Source organism: Acaromyces ingoldii, assembly GCF_003144295.1.
Source record: "Acaromyces ingoldii strain MCA 4198 unplaced genomic scaffold FA10scaffold_3, whole genome shotgun sequence".
In the NCBI taxonomy this organism is placed as follows: Eukaryota; Fungi; Basidiomycota; class Exobasidiomycetes; order Exobasidiales; family Cryptobasidiaceae; genus Acaromyces; species Acaromyces ingoldii.
The window spans coordinates 296923-318999 of NW_020290249.1; the positions used below are offsets into that span (position 1 = coordinate 296923).

Below are 22077 nucleotides of genomic sequence, written 5' to 3' on the forward strand. Positions count from 1 at the left end.
CGAATAAATTTCATTGCCTTTCCGTCGATAAGGGACTGGCCGAATCCGATGAATGCGTATAATCATTCTAGCGGCTTGCCCAAGGGTGCCTGCCTCGAGGCAGCGCTGCACGGCGTACCGCTCCGACCTTTCACCGAAGAAACGCCCTCCCAAAGAAGTGGACGAAGAAGCTGAAGGAGTAGCAGGAGAAGGAGGAGTACGTTGGAGTAGCGCGAAGAAGTGCAGAAGAGTCACCGAAGTTGCTCCTGCGTTGCACGAACGAGCGAGGGCAAAGCACGACATTGCCTTCTCTGGCGACTGAGGTGCGAGCAGGAAGACACAGAGCAAGGTATAAAGCTGCCCCTCTCCTCGTCGCCCCTTCCTAGGATCTGGACACCTTTCTCCCTCTCTCGATTTTTGCTTCCTGCCGATGATACGACTACTCTTGGCTGTGGCACTGGCGGCCATTGCCCTTGCCAAACTCGCATCGTCTTCGCCGATCGTCATCACGGATGGAGACCACGAACAGACTGACCGGTACAAGACGACAGGCGGGCGCGGCGTCGTCGCCTGCGAGGTTGGCTACTGCAGTGACATTGGAGCAGACATGCTCGCCCGAGGAGGGAGCGCCGCCGACGCCATCATCGCCGCGGGCTTCTGCGTCGGCAGCGTCTCGGCGTTCCACTCGGGCCTTGCCGGCGGAGGGTTTGCCCTCATCCGGTCGAGGGTCGACGAGCACAAAACGCACCCGCACAAGGTCGAGTTTGTCGACTTTCGAGAGACGGCGCCCGCGGCGGCAAACGAGACAATGTACAGCGCCAATGCAAACAAGAACGCCAGCACCATTGGCGGACTAGCCGTCGGCGTGCCGGGCGAGGTGCGCTACTGGGAGTACCTGCACAAGAAGCACGGCCGTCTGTCTTGGTCTGAGCTCATCGAGCCTTCGGTCAAGCTTAACCGCCAGGGTTTCCCCGTCGTGAACCAGCTGGCGATTGCCATCGACCAGTACAAGGACCAGTTCATCTGCAACGATCCTCTCTTCAAGGAAGTGTGAGTCTGAAAGAGAAAATCTTTCCCTCATCTCGGAGGCTGAAACGGAGAGATTGTGTGGAATTCTTTTTGATCCCCAGCTACTGCGCAAATGGCACCGCGGCGGGCGAGGGCGACATCATCAAGAGGACTCGTCTGGCCGACACGCTCGAGACAATTGCAAGCCAAGGAGCCGATGCCTTCTACAAGGGACCGATCGCCGAGCGCACCGTCAAGGCGGCCCAAGACGCTGGTGGCATCCTGACACTCGAGGACCTCGCCAACTACAGCGTTGTGACGAGAGAACCGTTGAGCATCGACTGGCATGGCAAGTACCGGGTCTGGGGTAGCAGCGCGCCCAGCAGTGGCGCAGTGGTTCTCTCTGCCCTCAAGACGGCCTCGACGTACTCGGATGCAGAGCTCGATGCTGGCGGCGTCAATCTGACCACCCACCGTCTCATCGAGGCCACCAAGGTGTGTTGGCTATTCTCGCACCTTCTTCCTCTCCTACTCATTCGCCTGCTGATCGCTTGGTTCCCCTTTTCCTACATCCAGTTTGCTTATGGAGAGCGGGAAAACTACGGCGACCCCAACTTTGTCACCAATGTCTCGTCGCTCGAGGCACAGGCGCTGAGCGAGGAGGACACAAAGAAGAAGCGCTCGCTCATCAAGGACAACACCACCCTCCCCCTGCACAGCTACGACACGAGCAGCTACATCAACGTGGAAGAGCATGGCACCAGCGCGCTTTCGGCCATGGACCCTTTTGGCCTTGCCATTTCCATGACGACGACAATCAACCTGCTCTGGGGCAGCCAGGTCATGACGCCCGACGGCTTCATCCTCAATGACGAAATGGACGACTTTAGCAGCCCTGGCGCAGCCAACTCGTACGGCTACCAGCCCAATCCGTGAGTAGTCACTCTCTTCGACGTGGCTTTAGAGGCGTCACGCGCTCACAATCTCCCCCTCCCTCCAGCGCCAACTTTATCCGCCCTGGAAAGCGGCCGCTGTCGTCCATCAGCCCGACGATCATCGAAGACTACAAGACGGGCAAGGCCTCGCACTCGGTCGCCTCGGCGGGAGGATCAAGGATCATCACGGCAAATATCCAGATCAATTTCCAGGCGCTTCGCGGCGTCGATCTCCAAGAAGCCATTGTGAGTGCCTCGATAAAAGGGAAAGCAACAGCATTTATTGACATTAGCTGACCTGATTCTTCTTCCCTCTCCTTCCCCTTCATCTCGCAGGCCGCACCACGCTGGCACGACCAGCTGCAGCCGCCCACAACGGTGTTCGAATGGGCCGACTCGACGAGCCCGCATATTCCTGGCTGGAAGGGCTACGACAACAGCACGGTGGCCTTCCTGGCCTCGCTTGGCCACAACGTCTCTTTTGTCCAGCCCAACCAGGCCACTGCACAGGGCACCTACCGCGGCCTCGACTCGCACGGCGTCGTCGCGCACGAGTTCAAGGGTGCTTCCGAGATCCGCCAGCTTTCGGCAAAGTCGGCTGCGCTCTGACGCACCACTGTCCACACCCTCTCTCTGTGTCTTTCTTACGCGCGCGTTTCTTGCCTGTACTCTCTAATAGCAAGCATCAGTAATTCGCCATCTCAATTCTATTCGAGTATCGCTCTTGCACGCCTCCATTTACGATTGTGCGTGAGATTGATGCTGCTGCTGCTGCTGCTACAATTACTGTACAAGGAGATGAGTCAAACTGTCCATATGTCCTGGCGACATCGCAGGGCTCCACGCTACACAAGTTTCCGTTTGCCTTTCTCGTCGTGGGTCCCGCGCCCCCTCGTTTCTTGCTCTACTTTGCGTTCTTCTCCATGTCCTTGAGCAGACCGTCCTCATTCATGCCCTTTAATCGCTTCCTGACGACGCTCTCCAACGGGCAGCTCTCCGTCGCCGCACCGGGCTTCTTGATGTAGAACCGCGCGCAGCACCGGTGCAGATCGTCAATGAGCGCCTGGCACTTGTCCTGGTCCCACGTCTTTTGCATGCAGCTCTGGATCGCGCAGGCGTGTGGGTGGCACGGCGAGTCACCGTCGAGATTGTCCGAGGGCATTTTGCTCCTGTAGCTGTCGTGATGGGAGAGGAAGAGAGGAAGAATGAGAGAAGGGTTACTTAGTTAGGGTTACCCAAAAAGAAGAAAGTGGAGCGAGTGCGTGTCTCGGCCGGGCCTTGAGTTGCGTACGTGCGCGCGCGCGCTCTCTGAGCCCTGCCATCGCCAAAGTTGGAACGACGAGAAAGGGGCTTTGGTCGAAAGTTTTGACCTTCTCGCTACCCCAACTGTGTTACCACCTACGACGACGACGAGCGAGCGGCCAAGATGAGCGGAAAGGGCCAGCGCGAGTCCGTCTTTGCGACGCGCATGACGCTCAACCTGACAAAGGGCCGGCTCAAGGGTGCGCAGACGGGCCACAGCCTGCTGAAGCGCAAGGCCGATGCGCTCACCAAGCGCTTCCGCACCATCACGGCCAAGATTGACGATGCCAAGCGCAAGATGGGCCGCGTCATGCAGCTCGCCGCCTTCAGTCTCGCCGAGGTCTCGTACGCCACGGGCGACATTGCCTACATTGTCCAGGAGAGCGTGCAGAAGGCCTCGTTCAAGGTGCAGGCCCGCCAGGAAAACGTCTCGGGCGTGTTTCTACCCAGCTTCGAGGCCCAGGTGGCACAAAGCGGCGCCGGCACCGAATTTGCCCTTACTGGTCTTTCAAGAGGTGGCCAGCAGGTGCAAAAGGCGAGAGATACGTATACAAAGGCGCTCCAGACGCTCGTCGAGCTGGCCAGCCTGCAGGTGCGTTCTACCTCTCTCCCCTATTCTCTCTCTCTCTCTCTACGCTTCCCGGCTGACTTCCGCTGATTCTGTACCCGCAAGACGGCCTTCGTCATCCTCGACGAGGTCATCCGGATGACGAATCGTCGAGTCAATGCGATTGAGCACGTCATCATTCCCCGGCTCGAGAACACAATCTCGGTGAGTGGTTCGCTCTCTCAGGCAACCGCGCCCCTGCTGACCCGTCGCCTGCTCAGTACATCATCTCGGAGCTCGATGAGATGGACCGGTGAGTGCTGCACTCTCTCCATCCCTGCCTATTTTGGTACAAGAAGCTGAGATAACGTTCACAAACAGAGAGGAATTCTTCCGGCTGAAAAAGGTGCAGGGCAAGAAGAAGCGCAACCAGGAGCTGGCCGACAACGAAAAGCGAGCGGCGCAGATGCGGGGTGAGAAGGCCGACAGTGGGCACGGCGACGACTCTGGCGGCGGCGGTGGGTCAGCGGATCTCCTCAATGACGACAAAGACAACGACGTCATCTTCTAGCCGCCCGTCTCCTTTCCTTATCTCTTTCTCCACCTCTCTACGTGAATTGATGCTATTTATGATGATGCGAGTTATGAGAACATTGAAAGGTAGACTACACGGACACGCCACTCTGACCAGCAGCAGTAGCAGCCGCTGTCCGTTCGGTTCGCTCCCTGCGCTCCTTGCTGTAGGCAACAAACTGGGCGAGGACGACAAAGTCGAGAAAGACGGTGCCGAGGGAGCCGACCATCCAGCTGAGGTTCTCGACGAGCCAGTCGCGCTCGGTGCTCTTGAGCACGATGCTGGCCACGTACGTCAGGTTTCCTGCGACGGCAAAGACAAAGAGGGCGAGCGAGAGGCCCTCGCACTTTGTCTGCCTGTTCTTAAAGATCTGGGGCACGCGCGAGGCCAGGTAGAGAAACGCGCTCGCCCAGCCCGATACCTGCGCGTCCCACTTCCACTCCTGCGTCGTCAATGCCGGTGGGTCGCCGGCGGGATGCCCGTGGATCTGCGTCGTGGCATACCAGGAGAAGACACCGGCGATGCTCACGACGACGAGGCCGGCGATGCACTTGACGACTTCCTCTGTGAATGTCGGCTCGCGCCTGACTGCTGCTGCTGATGCTGCTGGCGGCGGCTTGGCGGTGTTGCCATTGACCAGAGGTGTGCTCTCGGTCGCTGCCTCAGCGGGCGTCTCTGCAGCAGGCTGTGCTCCTCCGGCCACTGCTGACGGGTGATAGTAGTCGTGGTATTTCCGGTAGTAGTAGTACTGTGGAAAGATCTCTTGTTCAGCCTACTTGCTCACATGCATGTAAGGTGACGAGAACGCACCTGCCAGATGAGCGCAATGTCGCAGAGGCAGTAGTATCCTGCGAGGATGATCATCGTCGAGAGCAGCTCTGCGCGGTAGGCTCCAATCATGTTGAGCGCGTCGCCGGCGAGCCAGATGATAATAAACGTAATCGACAGGCCCTCGCCGCTCTTGAGGACGTAGTTCTCATGCAGCTGGCTGACAGAGGGAACAAGCTTTCGTTGGATCAGGCCAAAACCGCTTTCATGTTCAGCTTGACGAATCAATGGTTTCACACCCACGGAGAATAGACACAAACCCAAACCCAGATTGAGATCCATCCTACGATGCCCGAAAGCTCATCGGGCGACAACGCGGGGAGGTGGTGCGCCGAGCGCGACAGGCCGCCGACGACGGCGTCCATCGTTCGTCGTCGCAAAAGGCTCTCTCTTTTGTTCTATGGTTTTCAAATGTGGGCGATCTGCGTCTATCGTGCGTTGCCTTCCTTCTCTTGTTGTTCGTCAAAACTATCGTCAAAGTCTACTGTGAGGACCAACGCCCCTGTCGTCTAGCTTATCGGTCGTGTGGGTGAAGGAGGAAGGGGGGATCGAGTGAGGTCAAAAATTTAAGGAGAAAAAAAAATCCGAAAATTTCGTCGCGTCCACACGGAGTCACTGCTACTACGTCGGAGTCCATAATTCAGTAGTGTCGCCCGACCGTGGCCGAAACCACAGGGAGACAAGAAGACGAAATTGAAGAAAAGGAGGTATATGTGCTCATTTGCATGCAAAGACATCGTTCTACAGCACAAGGACGGCACCAAGGAGCATGGCAACTGCTGCAGCAGAGAGGGACACAGTCTTGCCAATGACAAAGGCCGCAAGCTGACCGTCTGTAGCGCTCTGCGAGCTGCTCTGGCCGCTTCCCGCAGCGCCGCTCGACGTGGGCGTCGGCTCGTTGAAGCCGCCAGGGAGACCCGTGCTGATTCCTGCGATGGCACCGCCCGTCGTTGACGAGAACCCGCCGTTGCTTCCTTTCTCCTGCTGCCCTGCCGACGAGATCGACGCGGCGGCCTCCGACGCCGCTGCGCCCGTCAACGTCGTGCTCGCCACCACATTGGAAGGCGTCGAGCCAGACGAGCCAGATTGAAACACGATCGAGGTCCCCGTCGAGGTGCCCCCTTGCGAGGCAGGGTAGGTCACCATCGTCTGACCGTCTCCGACTTTATTTTCGTAAGAAATGACGGGCTCTACTTTAGCTATCTGTTGTTCTTTTGGCCCTCTCATCGGTCAGCGACTCACCATTCTGGGAAAGAGGTACGCCCGCTGTCGATTGCGTCACAGAGACCTGCCCAATGACAGCGCTTGGCGCCGCGCAGAGGGCGGCAACGGCAAAGAGCAGGGGGCCGCGCATTATCAGTATCTTCCAAACTATAGCTTCTGGTGTGTTTCTCTTATGAGGGTTTTCTTCGTCAATGCTGAAGGGAGAGTGGGCTGGGAAGGAGAGGAAAGGGATGATGGAGTGATTGCAGATAGAAAGCAGTACATCCACCTCGATGCTCCTCTACTGCTCCCAACTGAACAAGCTAAGGACCGGCCTCTTGAAGAAGCCAAAAAGCGGGGCAAAGCCGATTCCGGGGTACGTTAGTATCTGCAGTGTCGACCTCCCGGGTTTTCTGCTGCTCCAACTGATCGCCGCTAAGACAGGAGAAACAATAAAAATGACGGAATACCTCTACCTGTCAACATGTCACTATCTTTGCTCCAAATGACGGATTTCTTAGCATCGGGGAAGAACAACCACGTGACTTGTTCTCAGGGTGTGGCTTGAGATTTTTTTGGCGCGCGCCCACGATGCCCGACCGCGCCCAGACGGACGAGGGGTTGGTTTATTCGTCGCTGACCAGCGCGCGCCCAACCGTTCACGTCTCTCTCTGCGCATTGCCACATTCGGCGGCAGGCGATGATGGACAGCAAGGAGCAGATTGCGGAGAGGAGCAGTGGCGAGGATGCTATCGTAGAGGGCGAGAGGGTCCTGCGAATCGTCGCGTCGGATTTGATACGGTACAAGGTCGAAGTCGGCGATGCAGACGAGCCCGCGAAGGTGAAACGAAAGGTGTACCTGCGAAAGGCCGACGTTGACCCCATGCTCATTAACGATTGGCGTGCCAAAAGGGAAGAGAGGGCGGCAAGGAAGGAAGCGAAGCGCTTGCAGAAGCTGAACGAGACCGAAGCGCCTGCTCCAGATTACGCCTCTCAGTCACCCCTCCCCCCTCCAACAGTGGGTTGAATTGCACGGGAAGAACAAAGCCAAGGAAGGAGTTCCTGTACTGAATAAATTCTTGACAGCTCAAACGCCCGACCCCGCCGTTGGAGCCGTCTACCTCGGACAGCGCTCCTTCCTCGAGGAAGCGTTCCAAGGTATCAGCTCCCCCGATTCGAAATGACGGTCCGTCACAGGATGACAATGGAGCACCAGCTCCGTCTTCGCAAGCGGGCGAGGATGGCGAAGGCAATGAAGAAGACGCAGCCATGAGCAGAGACATTGGTCCCCCTGGATGGAATCTGACTCAGGAGGTGGAGACGCCGCCCAACTCGATTGAACAGCATTCAGTGCAGGCACCCCGTAGACGAGGAAAAGCCAAAGCTCGTCTCGAGCTGGAACGGAGGTCATCTCCGCCACGATCGGTTCCACCTTTGTCCGCACCACCGCGTCCAGAAGCACGAGCAGCAACTGAGGAGTCGGGCCACCGTTACGTCCCAGGATCACCGGCAGTGGTGCTGGAACATGTCGACTCCCCTGGAGCATCGGCGACGCATACAGCCGTGGTCAACCACATGCTTGGCGTGCCAACGTCTTCAGAAGACTTGGACAATGCGGTCAGGATAGCAGAGCGGAGCATGGACAAGGAGCAGGGGTTGGTAGACGCAGAAGATGAAGTAGTGCTGCAGACGCAAATGCCGATAGGAGAGGGAGCAGGCAACGAAAACGAGGCGAGAACAGCATTACAGACACATCTACCGGGGCAAGAAGTCGAGGAAAACCTCGGAACGGAGCAGGCCGAAGATAAAGAGCTCGGACCAAGGCAAGCACAGGATCAAGCGGCGGTCCAGAGCGGTCTTTCTGAGCGCGTGGAGAAGCCGGGCACTCAGACGGCAGGCATGAATGAGCAATCAAAGGGACAAGAACCTGCGCCAATGCAAGCCTCGATGGGAGGAGAGCCCTCGTTCGAACCTTCCGTCAGGGTCGCCACTTGGATTCTCCCATCGCAAACCGAAAGAGAATCTGCGCCACTGGTCGACCTAGACCCCAATGCAGATGATGCCGAGCTCATTGGTCCGGTGCGAGAGCTGCTGGCTGCCCCTTCGGCATCGGCGCCCGCTGTAGCCCCTCCAGTCGAGCTCAGCAGCAGCCAAGCCCCCCGGGAGTCGACCCCACCTGCTCGCATCAGCAGTCGTCGAAGGAGGGATGCATCACAAAGGCAGTCCTCTCTCGAATTGGGCGCGGCGGCCTCGTCGCCTCTCGCGCATTCTGCCAGCCTTGCCCTTCGAGACGTCCTCCAGACGCAGATGTCGCCCGCAAAGAGCAATGGAACAGATGAGCATGGCGACAGGGGCCGAGATGAAAGCGGACAAAGTGAAGGGGATGGAAACAAATGGGACGATGACGAAACGTCGGCGGTAGCGTTGGCCGACTTGGTCGAGAGCCCGTTCGAAATGCTGCACCGCAAGGCCATCTGTCGCCTGGTGCGGAGCTCGGCCTTGATCCCTGGCTTTCTCAAACCCGAGGTGGAGCGCTTCGTGCTGCGACACAAGGACCCTGAGAGCCAACAGTCGGATAGCCTCAATCAGTCCGAGTCGGAAACTCAGGACGATGGCTACCTGCGCACGAAGGACCTCTGGATCTTTGAGCTGACCCGAGTCGATGGCGAGGGTGATAGTGGTGATGTTCGATCTGCGCTTGCAAGGAGCGACGAGGCAATTGATGTGTCGTCTGGTGGTCAAGACGAGACCGACACCATCATCCTTTACCTTTCCAGTGGCGAGAATATCTTTGACGTGCAGCGACACGATGCGACCAATGTGCGCAAGCTTCGAGCGAACCCACAGTGGAGCCCCTGGTTCGACTCTTCTGGACAGCCCTTTGTCCTCGTCTATACCTGGCCTAATTCCGGCTCGAATGGGGGGGTGGGCTCGAGGAGCTTATCATCGTTGGCATCTTCGAGCCAGGAAGACGTACGAAAGGCTCGAGAAGACGTCGCCAAGCTCCAGGCGGCAAACAATGCTACGCAGGCCGAGCTGGAGCAAACGCAGGCGCGAATAGAGGGGCTGGAAAAGGACAATGACTTCTTCAAGGAGCTGTACAATGAGGCGTCACAACGAGCCGTTGCGGCCAGCAGTGAGGCGGAAGAGCTGCGGAGTGAGGTGGAGAAGCTCAAGAGGCAGCTGACGACGGGCTTCGAGGCGATTACGAGGACGGCAAAGGCGCAACGCGAGCAACTACAGGAGCAGCTCAGACTAGCCACAGGCGAGGTGAGATTGCTACGGGCGCAAAATGAGCGGACCAACGACGAGGTGCGGAGGAAGGCGGCCGAGTGGGACGCTCATCAGGCTGTCAAGGCGGCCAGAAAGCGGGAGACTATCCTGTTTGAGAAGCGTCGGTCGGAGAGATTTACCAACATGGGCAACCAAGGTCCCTCGCCTTCAGTTGCTGCTGCGGCAGCAGCAGCAACCGCTGCTGGTGCGAGCGCTGCCGATTCTGGGTCCAATACGGACAGGACAGGCGAGGATACGCCGACAGCAAACAGCGATGCAGAGGTGCATCAATCCAACGAGTTGGCCGACGAATTGGCGTTTTTGAAGGCGGACGGCGCTGACTTGCTGCTGGAAGGGGTTGCCACGGGACGAAGGTCGAGGAACAAGAGGGCGCCACAGCCTCGCCAGGAGACGCCGACGGCCATGACGCAGGCCCCACAGCAGCGGCAAGATGCTCCTTCGCCAGCAAGAGCACCGCCCTCAGCCATGGCACAGCAGACAGCCAATAGAGCATCAGTGAGCGAGGCGACGCCACAAGCGCTACAGCAAGGGGAGGCGCCACGACGAACACCCCAGGCGACGTTTCCCTACCAGCAACAGCAGCAGCAGCAGCAGCCAGTGTCCTACCAAGCTTCACCAGTCTCGATACCGTCAGCCTCGACAGTGGGCGCACCCCACCTCGTTCCTCAAATGCCGCCTAGTCAGCCTCAACGCTTCCAGCATCTGCCAAGCGCTTATCAATACCCAATTTCACAGCAGCAGCAACAACTACAACAGATGCCGCAGATGAATCCTTACCAATACTATCAAACGCATCGACCTCAGGCTCCCTCAATCCCTGGCAACTCTCCTTGGCTCCCTGTTCTGCCATCATATTACACTCCTGCCGCCACAGCCTCTCCTCAACAGGCACATTCTAGTCCTTCACTGGCAACGGCGAATCGCGCGATGCCGCATCCGTTCCAGCAGCAGCCGCAGCAGCAGCAGCAGCAACAGCAGCAGCCCTTTCACCAGCACCAGCGACCACACTAATTATATCTTGAGAGAGACTTCACACTCCCCCTTCTGCTTGCTAGAGTTAGCTTGTACGATAATTGTACAGTACGGTACAGTACCAACAAACCATACACCCCCTGTACGCGAAACATTTTGCCACCGAACCTTGTCCACTTTCAACGTTCGGATTACAAAACGCGTTTGAAATGCAGCAGCCTCCCGGCTCTCGTGTAGTTCCAGGGGCGAACCGGCGTGACGTTGGCTGAGACGCGTCGATTTTGAGCTCAAATTTTTGGCAAGGAGGGGGGGCGACAACCGGCCCGCCCTGAATGTCCAGAAAGTTTTTTTTTTTCCAAGCGCCTATCGAACGACCAGTACGTATCTCGTTTGAAATTCTCTCCCCCGGATTCTTGTCTGCACCTCACCATCACCTGCTCTGTGACGACTCACCGTCTCTCTTTCCTCTCTTTCTTCCTTTGGCCGCGATCCGATAGACTTATAGACTCACCCAGCCCCGCTTGTTCTCTTTTTAAACAAGGGGATGAAGGCAATCCCGGGCACACTTATCACCTGGTGAGCACGTCTTAATTATCTGTCTCGCAGCGATGAAAATTGACCGACGGAATTGAACAGCGATCCAGCCGCCAAGCAAATCATCCTTGCGCTCAACGAAGAAGTCCGCGTCCTCATTCGCGAGCTCGACGACACGCACCTCATTGTGCAGACGGAACGAGTCGACTGGATCAGGTCTGAATTGGAGAAGGAGGTGTGTATGCATGGTACAGTGTCACTTAGCAGCAACAGTATGCTGACAGGCTCTGTTCTCCAGCTCGAGAAGCACACCTGGAAGATTCACGAATAAAAAGGCTTCGTCACAATGGTCGAAGCGACACTCTGCCCGCAGCTGCCTCCCGAGGTGCTCAGCCACATCTTCCTGCACGTCGATCCCCACACGCTCTACACCTCTGTGCGCGCACTCTCGCGCAGCTGGAAGGCCTGCGTCGAGGAGCACCTCCTCGCCCACGAATTCAACACAGGCCGCTGGCGCCTGGGCTTGCGCGTCGTCAAGCGCGCCAGAAGGGGTCAGCCCTGGCGTGGAGGCGTCGTCGGTGGCGAAGGTCTCCAGGCTCCCGGTGGGCTTTGGAGCGCCTACAAGGAGGCCCATGCCGGCGCCCGCAGCACGACTACTCGGCGCACCATTCCGCCTCGCCCCACACAAGGCCTCTCGGCAAGCATGCTCTTTGCTCTGGGCAGCCCAGACGAGGAAGACAATGAAGCGCAAACTGACGGCGCTGGCGCAAATACCGACGCCACCGACGATGCAGCGGCAGCCCAAGTCAGCGATGGAGAAGAAGCGGCACTGAGACAGCGTTACGCATCTGCCAATGTCCTGTCCCGCCGCGACGCCCTCGAGGACGAGCTGCCGCGAGGCGAGGAGGGAGCCGATTCGGACCCATTGATCCACATCCTACCCCTCCAGTTCTCTCGCTACGACGCTGAGAATGTCTCGTTGCAATTCACCACCGGTCTCGATGAATGGCACGCTCTGTTCGAGCAGCAGGCCACTGGCGAAGCCGACGCGAGCGAGGATGAAGAGGAGACCGAGGGACGGCGAGAAGCAGAAGAGTCCAGACGCCTGGATCTCGACTTCGGCCTTGTCTGGCGTTTCCCTGGCGACGGCCAGGACGACGACCCGGAAGTTGGCACCCAGGGATGGGGTCGGCCAGATCCCGAGAACGGATGGCTGAGCCGCTTCTACTGCTCCGGCTACGACATGAAGCCTGCATCTGCCATCGAGCAGGGGGAAGAAGTAGAAGAGGATGGCAAGGAAGACGATGGCCGCCTTCTCCAGTCGACACCCTTGGCTCGCAGGCGCCGGACGGCCACGCTGCGGCGCGAGACCCCCAGCGACTACGAGGGTCAAGAGGAGCTTTTTTGGTCCGATGACGGTCATGAATACATGTCCCTGTCTCTGTCCCTCGGCGCCGAGTTCTTTGTCCGGCGCGCGGCCCGCACCAACCATCTTCTTCGTCGTCTCGAAGTCGCTGCACGCAGCCAGGAAGACAAGAGGACCGCCAAAAGGGGCAGGCGCAATCGGTTCCTTGGGGCCACCTCGAACAGCAGCACCGCCTCATCGACGCCCATGCGAGCCTCGAGTCCTCCTCCTCCGCCGTCGCGCGCCACGGCCGTCGCCACAGCAAGAGAAGGGAACAGTCCTTGCCTCACGCCAAAGACAAAGTCGGCCACCAGCTCGCCCCCTCGTCGACTCCAGCCTGGTCCTTTGCCGAAGGCCTCCTGGGCTGCCATTGCTGCCACACCGCCGCGCTCGGGCACGTCTTCACCCGTGCCTCAAGGTCGCCCCAGGATTGCGCAGCTTGTTCCTCATACCCAGGACAAGAATGTGAAGGCTGCGATTCACGAGGAAATTCACAATGGCGAGGAAGCAGAGGAAGAGTCTGCCGCCTCCGAATACCACGATGCAATTCGATCGATTGTGGACAGCGTCTCGACGACGAGCGGTCAGGCCACGGCCGTTGCGACAACGCAAGGCAGCAACCGTCGTTCGAGTCCCCGCGCCACATTCGTTTGCAAGCTTATGCGGCCGTCTGCTCCTGCTCATGGCAGCCAGTGCTGGACGGGAGGCGACGCGTGGGGCAGGAACGCATCAAGACTCGCTCCCGCCTCGAGCAAGCTTGAAAAGGTGGCCACCTGGGAATGGCGCCGCTAGGGGGAGTTTCCACCGTGACATTGAGTCGAGGAGCCCGCGCACACCGCTGCATCATATCCTGTGCTCCTCCTCTCTCTCCTCCTAGCGGCTTCGAGTGTCATGTCTTGTTGTATTTGTATCCTCGACTTGTAGATGGCGGCTAATTTCTTGTGGATAGACTCTTTTCTTCCTCTTTTTGCATGCAGACACTGGCGAGCTGTAGTAGTAGTACCAGCGTCCATGCTCTTCTTTCCCTCCCTGCCGTAAACGGGGAGTGATTCGGCTCCATCCTTTCTTGTTTTTTAGAATAGAACACAAGATTGCATCGTCTTATTCGAAAAGTTAGACTAATTGTAGCCTCGGGCCTCTTGCAGCTGCTTCATGCAGTTCTGCCCATCTGTTCCCCGCATATTTGAATGCCTCCACTGAATGAGACCGACGGTTCTAAAAGTTCCCTTCTCCTTTTCTCCACATTACCACATCTCACTCCCTCTTCTCCGGACTCTTTCATCGCACAACATTGGTTCACCATGTCTAGCAACCGCGGATTCGATACGGGTGAGGGCACCTACGACCGCGAGGCAGAGGCGCGCGGCGAGGGCCTCGACGTCAACGAGGGCCCCACGGGCTACCACGGCCTGAGCACCGGCGGTGGCAGCTACGACGACGAAGAGGGCAAAAAGGGTCACGGCGAGGGCTTCTCCACCGGCGAGGGCGAGGCCGATCGGCCAGGCGAGGACCTCAATGCGGGTCAGGACGGCCACAAAAAGGGCGGTGGCGTCTCGCTCAATGCCGGCGGCGATGACGACGATGATCCAAATGCAAACGGCACCTACGACGTCGGCGCCCATCTCAGGTGTGTATCTCCATCTTCCCATCGCCTGCCTCTATGGACGGAAACGCTGACATAAAAGCTGAAAACTTCAACAGCAACTTTGCCCACAAGATCGGAGACAAGATCCATCACAAACAGTAGACGTCCCCTTCCTCCCCGCGTAGCCTTTTTTCCCTCCCTTGCCCAGTTTATGCTACATGTCCGTTCTCGCTGTTTCTGTAAACCCCCATACCTCTTTGCTTCTTCTCGCCCGCCCAAGCAGTAACGTTGCCACTTTGTAAATTGAGAAAGTGGAAGCCCCCGTCACACTCGGCCCATGATGTGCCCACACCCCAGTAGGATGGTCAACAGTGTCATGATGTCCGCAAGCGGGAATGTGGAGTCAAGCTTACTGATTCCAGCGGGCATAGTCGAGGCTTAGTCGAGGCTTCTGCCAAGCGGAAGTCAGGCTACACACTTATGATGACCCATTCACACAGAATGGAGCGTCATCGCTGTAGCGAAGGTCGGTCTCTCTGCAAATTGCCAAGACGACGACAGAATGAACCACGATCATACCTAGCTGTCATGGTAATTCAGGCATAGAAACTTGGACTTCTAAGAAGCTAAGAAGATCGCCAAAGTTCAGTCAAAGCCAAGTCTGATCAAATGATCCTCCTCGCCAATCCGAAACCGACGCCCGTCTGTGGAAAGAGAGAACTTTAGCTCCTGGTCGTGTCCAGATGTCACGCTGCCTTTTAAAACTCACCGCAAATCCCCTGGCGGCAGTGTGACCCATTTCCTTCTTGAACTTGTCCCTCTGTCACATCCGAGCACGACGTGTGATCAGCCTTCTGAATAGCACAAAGGTAAGACAGGGCGACTTACGCCTTCCTTCTTGGCCTGCTCCTCCTGGGGCGTCAGCACAGGCTGCTGGCCCGTGTTGGGCAGCGGCGTGTAATTCGATCCACCAGCATACGACGAAGAGGATGCCGGAGGAGGAGGCGGCGACTGCAGCTTCTCCTCCTTTTCGGCATTGTCTGCGGCGCTTCCCGAAGTCCACCTCGCCCTGCCCGGCTGCCACTTGCCTGGTCCCAGGCTCGAGAACTGCTGCTGGCGTGGCTGCTGTGATGCAGCATTGTACGCTGGCGGCAAGGTCCTCCCATTGGAGGCAGTAACGCTGTTGCGTTTGGGAATCGGCGGCTTGTAGCTGCTGCTCTGGGTCTGCGCTTGAATCTCTTCGCAGTAGTTGCTCGGCACCAGCTTCGGCTCCTGGTCGGCCGCATCGACGACGTAGCCCTTCCACCAGCCGTCGGAGACACGCTCGACAATCACGATGGTGTCGTTCTCGGCAAATTCGAGCTCGTCCGTGTCCGTGGCGCTGTACGGCCAAATGGCCCGGCAGAGGTCCTGCTGCGGTGGGGGGCTAGGCGGTCTGGGCACGGCCGTCGGCTTCGTCGAGCGAGGGGGCAAGGCAGCAGGCAAGGGAACGCCTCGAGGTGCAGCAATGATTGGCTTCAATTCCAGAGTGATGCTTTCGACCTGATGCGCTGATGTTTAGGAGGGCATCGTACCGTTATCAGCCAACACGCACAGTTGCGCACGGACCGCGGGCGACGACGGCGGCTGAGACACTGGCTCTCTCGCTCTCTCTTACCTTGGAGGTGTCCACCCTGGCGCAAAATCTCAACATCGGCAATGATGCGCTCGACGAGGTGCTTCGTCATTGGGTCCACCATTCTCGCTATCTGTTGCTGCTCTTGGTGTGTGCGGGACAGAATGGGCGACCGCGAGGGGCGAGGCCTGGCTCACCTAGCGCCATCGGGTCAGAGTGCAAAAATACAAAGGGCTGTGGGCTGTGCCTGGGGCGCCTTCCCTGCACGTGGTCTGTGCGAGCAGAAGGGAGAGCCAGACCATGCGGTCCTGCCTCACATCCCGAAATGGGTGATTGCTTCTGTATCTAAGGCTGTTACGTAGGTACAAGTACACGTCTGTGTTTCTAATGCTACACAGGACTAGAAATCGGAGCGACCGAAGCGGTCCCGCTTCTTTCCTGCAACGGCGTTGTGATTGATGGTGACTTTGATCTGATCGTGGGGCTTTTCGTCTTTGTTTTCCTTCTCTTCGAGGGAGGGTGGTGCAGCAGCTGCCGACGAGGATTTGGTGGGAGAGCTGGAAGAGACCGCCTTTATTGAGGAAGATGCCTCTGGCGATGAAGAAGAGGTAAATCCACCTTTGTCGCGAGGTGTCTTTCCCGGAGCGAGCAGGTCTTCCTCTTCGTCTTCCGTCTCGCTGTCTTCTGCCACCTCGTCTCCTTTAGCGCTGGTGTTCTCTGTCTCTTTCTTCTGTACAGTTTCTGTGCCTTTATCCGGAGCCGCTGAATCTTTCTTGTCTTCCGTGCTCGTCGTCGGCCAGAACTCGTCTGCTTTGACAGGCCTGGAGGCACTGGCGAAGTCGGACTCGTCTTCCGTCCGGCTGATCTTCCTGCTCTTGACACTTCGCTCGTTCCGAAACGTCTGCTGCCATTCCTTGAGCTGCTCCATTGTAAAGAGTTCTGATGGGCGGAACAAAGCTGATCGCATCTTCGAAGGATGCTGTTGTACAAATTGAGATGATGCGCGTTGGGTTTGACCACCCTCAAACTTACATTGCTGTCAATGCCAATTAGGGTATATAAGTCTGATTTGGATGAGCGTGGAATCTCGCCTGACGACGGAGGTAGATGTCAGCTTTCCCGAAAATCAGGAAGCAGAACAAAGCACTCACCATGGTGCTTGACAACACACTCGAGCACCTGTCATACGGGTCAGAACGGATTACTTAGATGATCGTTCCTCATAACGCACCTCCGTGGCGCCTTCTTTGTCCCAGATGTCATCGAGGTAGAGGCAGATCAGATGTGTGCCCTCGCGCTGGACCGCATCGCTCGCCGCCACTTTGACAGTACTGCAGCGCGCCTTCTTGAGTCCCGAGAGGGGTCCGTCGATGATTGACCGGGCCAGCTTGACGAAGACGCGGTCGACGTATTCGGGCTTCTCAAAGAACATCCTGGAGCGATTCGCCAGAATGTCAGCCCCGTCCTTGTTTCTCAATAAAAGTCATCACACCCACCATTTGCCACTCGAGTGACGCTTTCCCAACTGGCGCAGCTGGCTCTCGCACCTCTCTACGGCCGACTCCCTGACCATCTTCTTGCTTGGCCCTGATTTCTTGCTCTTAACTTTTGGAATTTTGGGATTCTCCTCGATTTCCTTGAGCTTGGCCATGAGATCGTCGACCAGTTTCTTGCCCTCGCCAACGACCTCTGGGTCGTGCTTGCCCGTGTCTCCGCGGTTGGAATGGACCCATATCCAGCCATCGCCACCTGCAGGCCCCTTTGTGCTCGATGGAGGGTGCTTGTCCAAGAAGTGATCAAGCGTCTCCTTGCTCTTGCCCTGATCCCACGCAAGCCTCACGCCTGTTTGAGGCCTGTCGTCCCTCCCTTTGGTGGCCGCTGATGACTCGGCCATCTCAGCGCTCGTCGACTGGGTTGCGATTCGAATCGTGTCGTTTCTCAGCTCAGTGTTGGACTTGCTCGCACGAGCCACGTCGCGGAATTTCACGTGGCTGCCAGGGCCAGCTCAAGCTTCTTCAATGAAAGAGGGGGGATTAGAGACACACCTTCGCCGACGACGCCGATCGAAGCGTGAAGCGACCCACGATGAATGCTCAAGGTGTCGGGAATTTGAGCACGCTCCTCAAGAGGTGGGCCTTTGCTTTGTGACAATCCAATTTGCAGAAGCATGACTGACTTGCTTTGAAAACACCATCGATAGACTCGAGGCAGCCACCTCGCGGCTCGAGGACCTGGCCACAGTACAGACCCAGAGCACAGGTCCCACGAGTACGCCTGGTGCTGCTGCTGCCGCTACTGCCGGTGCTGGTGCGGCCGCTGGTGTAGCTGCGGGTGCTGCTGGCGCTTCTTCCTCCCCGCAAGAGGTCCCGCCCGCCGTCGAAGCTTGGGACGACGACGTTGCGCCAAAGCTGCAGGCCTTTGCAGACCTCAGCGCAAAGCTCGGCGGCAATGTCGCTGCTCAGGTGAGACTGCATGGCTCCATAATTCTGGCACCATCTACATATTGGCTAAACGCCGGTCCCAGGCGCAACATGTCGCGACCGCTTTTGCCGCCGTTCGCACCCTCGTCCTCTGTGCCGGGCTGAGCAAGAAGCCGGCAGGTTCACCCACGGCGCCCTCGCCCGTCTTTTTGAAGCTCATCGAGCCGATCCAGGCTTCGCTCATGGCTGCCACCGAGGTCAAGGACAAGAACCGGGCGGACAAGGCCGCCTTCAACCACCTCTCGGCTGTCAGCGAAGGTCTGCCCGCCGTTGGCTGGGTCACTGTGGAGCCCAAGCCTGGTCCGTACATCGACGAGATGAAGAACGCGGGCCAATTTTACTTCAATAGAGTCATCAAGGACCACAAGGAAGGGTGAGTAAAAGGCTCTTGTTTCGGGCTCTTGGGCATAGGTGGCAGCATACTGACGGCATGTACAGTGACAAGACACACGTCGAGTGGTGCCGCTCCTTCACGGCCATCCTCGACGAAATGAAGAGCTACGTCATGAAGTTCCACACTACTGGTCTTGCCTGGAATCCAAAGGGTGGCGACGCGGCGTCGTTTTCGCCCTCCTCTGCTTCGGGAGCACCTGCTGCTCCTCCACCACCGCCCCCTGCCCCTGGTCCTCCACCGCCGCCGCCGCCGCCGCCTCCGCCACCTGCCGATGCTGGCGGCAGTGCAGAGGCTGGGGGCATGGATGCCGTCTTCAGCCAAATCAACCGGGGCGAGGGCATCACCAGCGGCCTGCGAAAAGTTGACAAGAGCGAGATGACGCACAAGAACCCGTCGCTGCGGACGGCGGCCCCAGCGCCTGCTGCCGGCAGCAAGCCTGCCCCGCCCAAGCCGGGCACCAAGCCAGGCGCATTGAAGCCAAAGAAGCCCGCAAAAACAACACTCGAGGGCAACAAGTGGACCGTCGAGTACCACGAGGGGCAGCGCGACATTGTGATTGAGGACACTGCTCTGAGCCACACGGTCAATCTTTTCAACTGCAAGGACTCGGTGGTGCAGATCAGGGGCAAGGTCAATGCGGTCCAGATGGTCTCGTGCACCAAGACATCGATCCTCGTCGACACGCTCGTCTCGTCGCTCGAGATCACCCAGTCGCCCTCCTTTACGGTTCAGGTGACGGGCAGCGTGCCCACGATTCTCATCGACTCGTGCGACTCGGGCCAGCTCTACCTCAGCCCATCGACGCTCCATGCGGAGATCATCTCGGCAAAGTGCAGTGCCATCAACGTCAGCGTGCCCAAGGGCGGCGCCTCGGCGGATCCAAATGATGTCGAATACGTGGAAATGGCCCTGCCCGAGCAGCTGCGCCATTCCGTCGCCACCGACGGCTCAAAGATTACCTCTGACGTCGTCGCTCACGCTGGCTAGGCTCTTCTTTTTAATCAATCGATCAAGGCATTTGGATGGCAACAGATTTGCAATGCATGAGAGTGGTGCGAGGGTGCTACTTTTGAAGACTTGTAGGGTTTCTTTACATCGGCAGAGACAAGATTCCTCCCCAGCTCTTCCACATTCTATCAACGGCTGCTCTGCGTCGAAGCCAGCTGAGACCAACTGCGCTGCCCACGTTTGCCCCTTTGCCGCTTCCTCCGCCCTGCTCGAGGTCCCTGATGTCCTGCAGAAGTTGTCTTCTGAGACGCTTCGCCGTGGCCTTTCTGCCCTTTGACACGCTCGCAAGCAGCGTGGGCGAGGCACGCCGGAGCGTAGCAAGATCGAGAAGGAGCAGGCCCTGCGTGAGCGCCGACACGTCCTGGTCTCCCCCAGCCTGTTGCTCTCCTTCGTCGCCCTCTCCAGCGAGGAGCCGGTCGATTCTCCGCATGGCTTCCCATGCCCGAAACCTCGTCCCCAGGCTGGCGTCTTTGCCCTTTCGGCCCAGCGCAATCGAGACGCGCTCCTTGGTGTAGTTGGTCACGACGTACAGGATCGCCATGGCAGGCGCGATGCCGATGGCGCCAAAGAGGAGCTGCTGCGACTTGAGCAGCTGGTCCACGCCACGCATTGCGACGGCAATGTCGACCTTGACCTTTTGGATCTGGATGAGAAGCGAGCGGATGAGGGAGCCGCCCACCGCGCTCCGGAGCGGCGAGCGCATCTCGTCTTCGTAGATCTTGAGCACGTTCGTCAGGTCGCCTTCGCGCACCTTGGTCGCCACCGCCTCGAGCTCAGCGCCCTGGAGATGGTACTTTTCCTGGGCAAACGACGTGACCATGCGCTCGAGGGAGCGCAGGTCCGAGTTGAGGCTCTCGCGTGTCATGATGATGCCCTCCTGGTCATCGCCGTGCCGGATGGTGTCGAGGAGCTTGATGCAGGGCTCGTAGACCCAGTTGACGAAAAAGGCGCGCACCGTCTCGCGGGATTCATAGGCCTTGGCTACAATGGTGTCCCAGCTCTGGACGATGAGGCGGCCACCAACGAGGATGGTCAGAGGCGTCAGGACGAGCGTTGGCCAGAGTCGAGCGAGGCGCGACGGAACGCCGAGACCGACTGGCGAGGGGGACAGGAGGGATGCAACGTAGGCCTGTCGAGTCGTGAAGGACCTCGTCAGGATTCCGTCGAGGCTTCGAGCCATGCCATCTGCCGTCGCCAATGATGATAAAGAGAGTTCAGCAGCCTCGTCAGGACCCCCAGCGAGCGCGACGGCTTTCTGCAGGTCCTGTATGCGCTTCCTCAACTCCTCTCGCAGAGCGTCCAGATTTGCACCAATGGAAGCGATGGCAACGCCGCTCGTGTCGCCGACCTGGGACCCAGGTGGAGAATGGGGCTGATCAGCTCGCATGGCCAGGGCGAGTGCGCCGAGCTTCTCGGCCATGGTGTCCCTCTCCCGCATGAGATGCGAGCGCTTGGTCCTCGCCTCGTGCCTGGTCAGGCCGAGGGGCGAAAAGGCCCGTGCCCTTGAGACAAGTAGCGAAGTCGGGAGGCCACCTTTCTTCTTTTGCGGCTTCCCCGTCTCCCCATGCTCTTGCTCTTGATCTGCTCCTTGCGCCTGAAGCATGCCACTTCGAAAAGGGGAGGATGGAGCAGCAGAAGAGTCGACGGCGAGGGGAAAGAGAGCACCAACGACATGATTGGGCGAGCTTCGAAGGAGCTGCAGTGCTCGCTTCAGCGTCTCACCGTCGATGCTGACTGGTCTCCGACGCTGTGCCACATCCTGTGTTGTGGCCATGCCATTCGTGGCCGTCTCTGAAAGCACACTGATCGTCATGCGGACCAGGTTCACGATGCGTGAGGGAAGAGCTGTCGGGACAGGAAGCGGCGTCGGTGAGCGATTGAGGTGGGCAGCAAAGCTGGACAACCACTCACTCTGGATCAGATAGGTAACTGTTCTCGTGGGATCTTCTTCCACCTCTGTCCAGTACCACGCCTGGTCGTTGACCCGTTCGGCATCCCGGAGGAGCGCATCGAGGACGATGCCGTACGAAGCATACGTCACCTTGGCGACGGCTAGCAATTCCGCCGCCTCGTCGTGGTCTCCTGCTCCACGAACTTGTCCAGTACTTTTCGCTTCCTGCAGCGCCCTTAGCGATCCTTGCAGGCTCTCGAGCTGGGGGACGTGCTTGGCCTGCGCCAAGTCGAGGTTGACCGAAGACGCAATATCGTCGAATGCATCACGCGCGTCTGGAGCCGCTCTCGCCGTCGTCGTCACAATGCCTTCGTCCGCTCGCGCGCGCTGGGCTGCTTCGATGGCATCGAGGCGGTTGCCCAGATGGCGGATGCTCTCGAGCGCGTACGACGCGGGCTCATGCGAAGACTCGCCAGACATGCCTGCTATTGTAATGGTACACGCAAAGGGATCGAGAGGTGGA

At 58.4% G+C, this 22077-nt stretch overlaps 12 protein-coding genes across 12 annotated transcripts; 6 read left to right on the top strand and 6 right to left on the bottom strand.

Moving 5' to 3' along the window:
• Positions 1-29: 29 nt before the first annotated feature.
• On the top strand, positions 30-2642 carry FA10DRAFT_266414 (gamma-glutamyltranspeptidase). Its single transcript, XM_025521484.1, has 5 exons — positions 30-1029; positions 1110-1482; positions 1564-1919; positions 1988-2168; positions 2259-2642. Exons 1-5 carry the CDS (start codon positions 410-412, stop codon positions 2529-2531), a joined length of 1803 nt encoding a protein of 600 aa, XP_025377064.1. The 5' UTR covers positions 30-409; the 3' UTR covers positions 2532-2642.
• Positions 2643-2679: 37 nt separating this feature from the next.
• On the bottom strand, positions 2680-3164 carry FA10DRAFT_99149 (DUF1903-domain-containing protein). Its single transcript, XM_025525841.1, has one exon. The coding sequence runs from the start codon at positions 3082-3084 to the stop codon at positions 2827-2829; it is 258 nt and encodes an 85-aa protein (XP_025377065.1). The 5' UTR covers positions 3085-3164; the 3' UTR covers positions 2680-2826.
• A 99-nt stretch (positions 3165-3263) lies between these two features.
• On the top strand, positions 3264-4342 carry FA10DRAFT_251072 (vacuolar ATP synthase-like protein subunit D; the record flags this gene model as incomplete). Its single annotated transcript, XM_025519590.1, has 4 exons — positions 3264-3816; positions 3898-3996; positions 4053-4084; positions 4153-4342. Exons 1-4 carry the CDS (start codon positions 3349-3351, stop codon positions 4340-4342), a joined length of 789 nt encoding a protein of 262 aa, XP_025377066.1. The 5' UTR covers positions 3264-3348.
• Positions 4343-4382: 40 nt separating this feature from the next.
• FA10DRAFT_266417 (hypothetical protein) lies at positions 4383-5550 on the bottom strand. The gene is made up of 2 exons (XM_025521485.1): positions 5156-5550; positions 4383-5093 (listed from the first exon to the last, which is right to left on the bottom strand). Exons 1-2 carry the CDS (start codon positions 5453-5455, stop codon positions 4437-4439), a joined length of 957 nt encoding a protein of 318 aa, XP_025377067.1. The 5' UTR covers positions 5456-5550; the 3' UTR covers positions 4383-4436.
• A 364-nt stretch (positions 5551-5914) lies between these two features.
• On the bottom strand, positions 5915-6660 carry FA10DRAFT_279170 (hypothetical protein; the record flags this gene model as incomplete). The annotated part of the gene is made up of 2 exons (XM_025523521.1): positions 6416-6660; positions 5915-6336 (listed from the first exon to the last, which is right to left on the bottom strand). Exons 1-2 carry the CDS (start codon positions 6525-6527, stop codon positions 5915-5917), a joined length of 534 nt encoding a protein of 177 aa, XP_025377068.1. The 5' UTR covers positions 6528-6660.
• A 323-nt stretch (positions 6661-6983) lies between these two features.
• On the top strand, positions 6984-10795 carry FA10DRAFT_301175 (hypothetical protein). Its single transcript, XM_025524946.1, has 2 exons — positions 6984-7394; positions 7463-10795. The coding sequence occupies exons 1-2, from the start codon at positions 7077-7079 to the stop codon at positions 10679-10681; spliced, it is 3537 nt and encodes a 1178-aa protein (XP_025377069.1). The 5' UTR covers positions 6984-7076; the 3' UTR covers positions 10682-10795.
• Positions 10796-11027: 232 nt separating this feature from the next.
• On the top strand, positions 11028-13716 carry FA10DRAFT_266419 (hypothetical protein). The gene is made up of 3 exons (XM_025521486.1): positions 11028-11218; positions 11279-11411; positions 11475-13716. Exon 3 carries the CDS (start codon positions 11523-11525, stop codon positions 13371-13373), a length of 1851 nt encoding a protein of 616 aa, XP_025377070.1. The 5' UTR covers positions 11028-11218; positions 11279-11411; positions 11475-11522; the 3' UTR covers positions 13374-13716.
• Positions 13717-13846: 130 nt separating this feature from the next.
• Positions 13847-14671, top strand: FA10DRAFT_301177 (hypothetical protein). The gene is made up of 2 exons (XM_025524947.1): positions 13847-14208; positions 14283-14671. The coding sequence occupies exons 1-2, from the start codon at positions 13883-13885 to the stop codon at positions 14326-14328; spliced, it is 372 nt and encodes a 123-aa protein (XP_025377071.1). The 5' UTR covers positions 13847-13882; the 3' UTR covers positions 14329-14671.
• A 79-nt stretch (positions 14672-14750) lies between these two features.
• On the bottom strand, positions 14751-15990 carry FA10DRAFT_266421 (hypothetical protein). The gene is made up of 4 exons (XM_025521487.1): positions 15824-15990; positions 15055-15716; positions 14936-14986; positions 14751-14870 (listed from the first exon to the last, which is right to left on the bottom strand). Exons 1-4 carry the CDS (start codon positions 15891-15893, stop codon positions 14832-14834), a joined length of 822 nt encoding a protein of 273 aa, XP_025377072.1. The 5' UTR covers positions 15894-15990; the 3' UTR covers positions 14751-14831.
• A 51-nt stretch (positions 15991-16041) lies between these two features.
• FA10DRAFT_266422 (hypothetical protein) lies at positions 16042-17711 on the bottom strand. Its single transcript, XM_025521488.1, has 5 exons — positions 17278-17711; positions 17013-17214; positions 16933-16960; positions 16814-16872; positions 16042-16760 (listed from the first exon to the last, which is right to left on the bottom strand). The coding sequence occupies exons 1-5, from the start codon at positions 17673-17675 to the stop codon at positions 16182-16184; spliced, it is 1266 nt and encodes a 421-aa protein (XP_025377073.1). The 5' UTR covers positions 17676-17711; the 3' UTR covers positions 16042-16181.
• Positions 17712-17866: 155 nt separating this feature from the next.
• FA10DRAFT_251075 (hypothetical protein) lies at positions 17867-19851 on the top strand (the record flags this gene model as incomplete). The annotated part of the gene is made up of 4 exons (XM_025519591.1): positions 17867-17910; positions 17982-18243; positions 18306-18634; positions 18700-19851. 4 exons carry the CDS (start codon positions 17867-17869, stop codon positions 19640-19642), a joined length of 1578 nt encoding a protein of 525 aa, XP_025377074.1. The 3' UTR covers positions 19643-19851.
• FA10DRAFT_266423 (NCA2-domain-containing protein) lies at positions 19625-22056 on the bottom strand. The gene is made up of 2 exons (XM_025521489.1): positions 21575-22056; positions 19625-21508 (listed from the first exon to the last, which is right to left on the bottom strand). Exons 1-2 carry the CDS (start codon positions 22032-22034, stop codon positions 19746-19748), a joined length of 2223 nt encoding a protein of 740 aa, XP_025377075.1. The 5' UTR covers positions 22035-22056; the 3' UTR covers positions 19625-19745.
• Between the last annotated feature and the right edge of the window lie 21 nt (positions 22057-22077).

Bases quoted from the DNA above. Each gene is read 5' to 3' on its own strand.
- FA10DRAFT_266423 (XM_025521489.1), bottom strand. From the start codon at position 22,034: ATGTCTGGCGAGTCTTCGCATGAGCCCGCGTCGTACGCGCTCGAGAGC. The intron at 21,509-21,574 runs GTGAGTGGTTGT...CTGTCCCGACAG, and splicing joins AGTTACCTATCTGATCCAGA to CTCTTCCCTCACGCATCGTG.
- FA10DRAFT_266421 (XM_025521487.1), bottom strand. From the start codon at position 15,893: ATGACGAAGCACCTCGTCGAGCGCATCATTGCCGATGTTGAGATTTTG. The intron at 15,717-15,823 runs GTAAGAGAGAGC...CCTAAACATCAG, and splicing joins CCAGGGTGGACACCTCCAAG to CGCATCAGGTCGAAAGCATC. The intron at 14,871-14,935 runs GTGAGTTTTAAA...CTCTTTCCACAG, and splicing joins CTGCCGCCAGGGGATTTGCG to ACGGGCGTCGGTTTCGGATT.
- FA10DRAFT_99149 (XM_025525841.1), bottom strand. From the start codon at position 3,084: ATGCCCTCGGACAATCTCGACGGTGACTCGCCGTGCCACCCACACGCC.
- FA10DRAFT_266414 (XM_025521484.1), top strand. From the start codon at position 410: ATGATACGACTACTCTTGGCTGTGGCACTGGCGGCCATTGCCCTTGCC. The intron at 1,030-1,109 runs GTGAGTCTGAAA...TTTGATCCCCAG, and splicing joins GATCCTCTCTTCAAGGAAGT to CTACTGCGCAAATGGCACCG. The intron at 1,483-1,563 runs GTGTGTTGGCTA...TCCTACATCCAG, and splicing joins GTCTCATCGAGGCCACCAAG to TTTGCTTATGGAGAGCGGGA.
- FA10DRAFT_301177 (XM_025524947.1), top strand. From the start codon at position 13,883: ATGTCTAGCAACCGCGGATTCGATACGGGTGAGGGCACCTACGACCGC. The intron at 14,209-14,282 runs GTGTGTATCTCC...AAACTTCAACAG, and splicing joins GACGTCGGCGCCCATCTCAG to CAACTTTGCCCACAAGATCG.
- FA10DRAFT_266417 (XM_025521485.1), bottom strand. From the start codon at position 5,455: ATGGATCTCAATCTGGGTTTGGGTTTGTGTCTATTCTCCGTGGGTGTG. The intron at 5,094-5,155 runs GTGCGTTCTCGT...ATCTTTCCACAG, and splicing joins ACATTGCGCTCATCTGGCAG to TACTACTACTACCGGAAATA.
- FA10DRAFT_266419 (XM_025521486.1), top strand. From the start codon at position 11,523: ATGGTCGAAGCGACACTCTGCCCGCAGCTGCCTCCCGAGGTGCTCAGC.
- FA10DRAFT_266422 (XM_025521488.1), bottom strand. From the start codon at position 17,675: ATGGCCGAGTCATCAGCGGCCACCAAAGGGAGGGACGACAGGCCTCAA. The intron at 17,215-17,277 runs GTGGGTGTGATG...GAATCGCTCCAG, and splicing joins CGTCACTCGAGTGGCAAATG to GATGTTCTTTGAGAAGCCCG. The intron at 16,873-16,932 runs GTGAGTGCTTTG...CTCCGTCGTCAG, and splicing joins GTGTGTTGTCAAGCACCATG to GCGAGATTCCACGCTCATCC.
- FA10DRAFT_301175 (XM_025524946.1), top strand. From the start codon at position 7,077: ATGATGGACAGCAAGGAGCAGATTGCGGAGAGGAGCAGTGGCGAGGAT. The intron at 7,395-7,462 runs GTGGGTTGAATT...AATTCTTGACAG, and splicing joins CACCCCTCCCCCCTCCAACA to CTCAAACGCCCGACCCCGCC.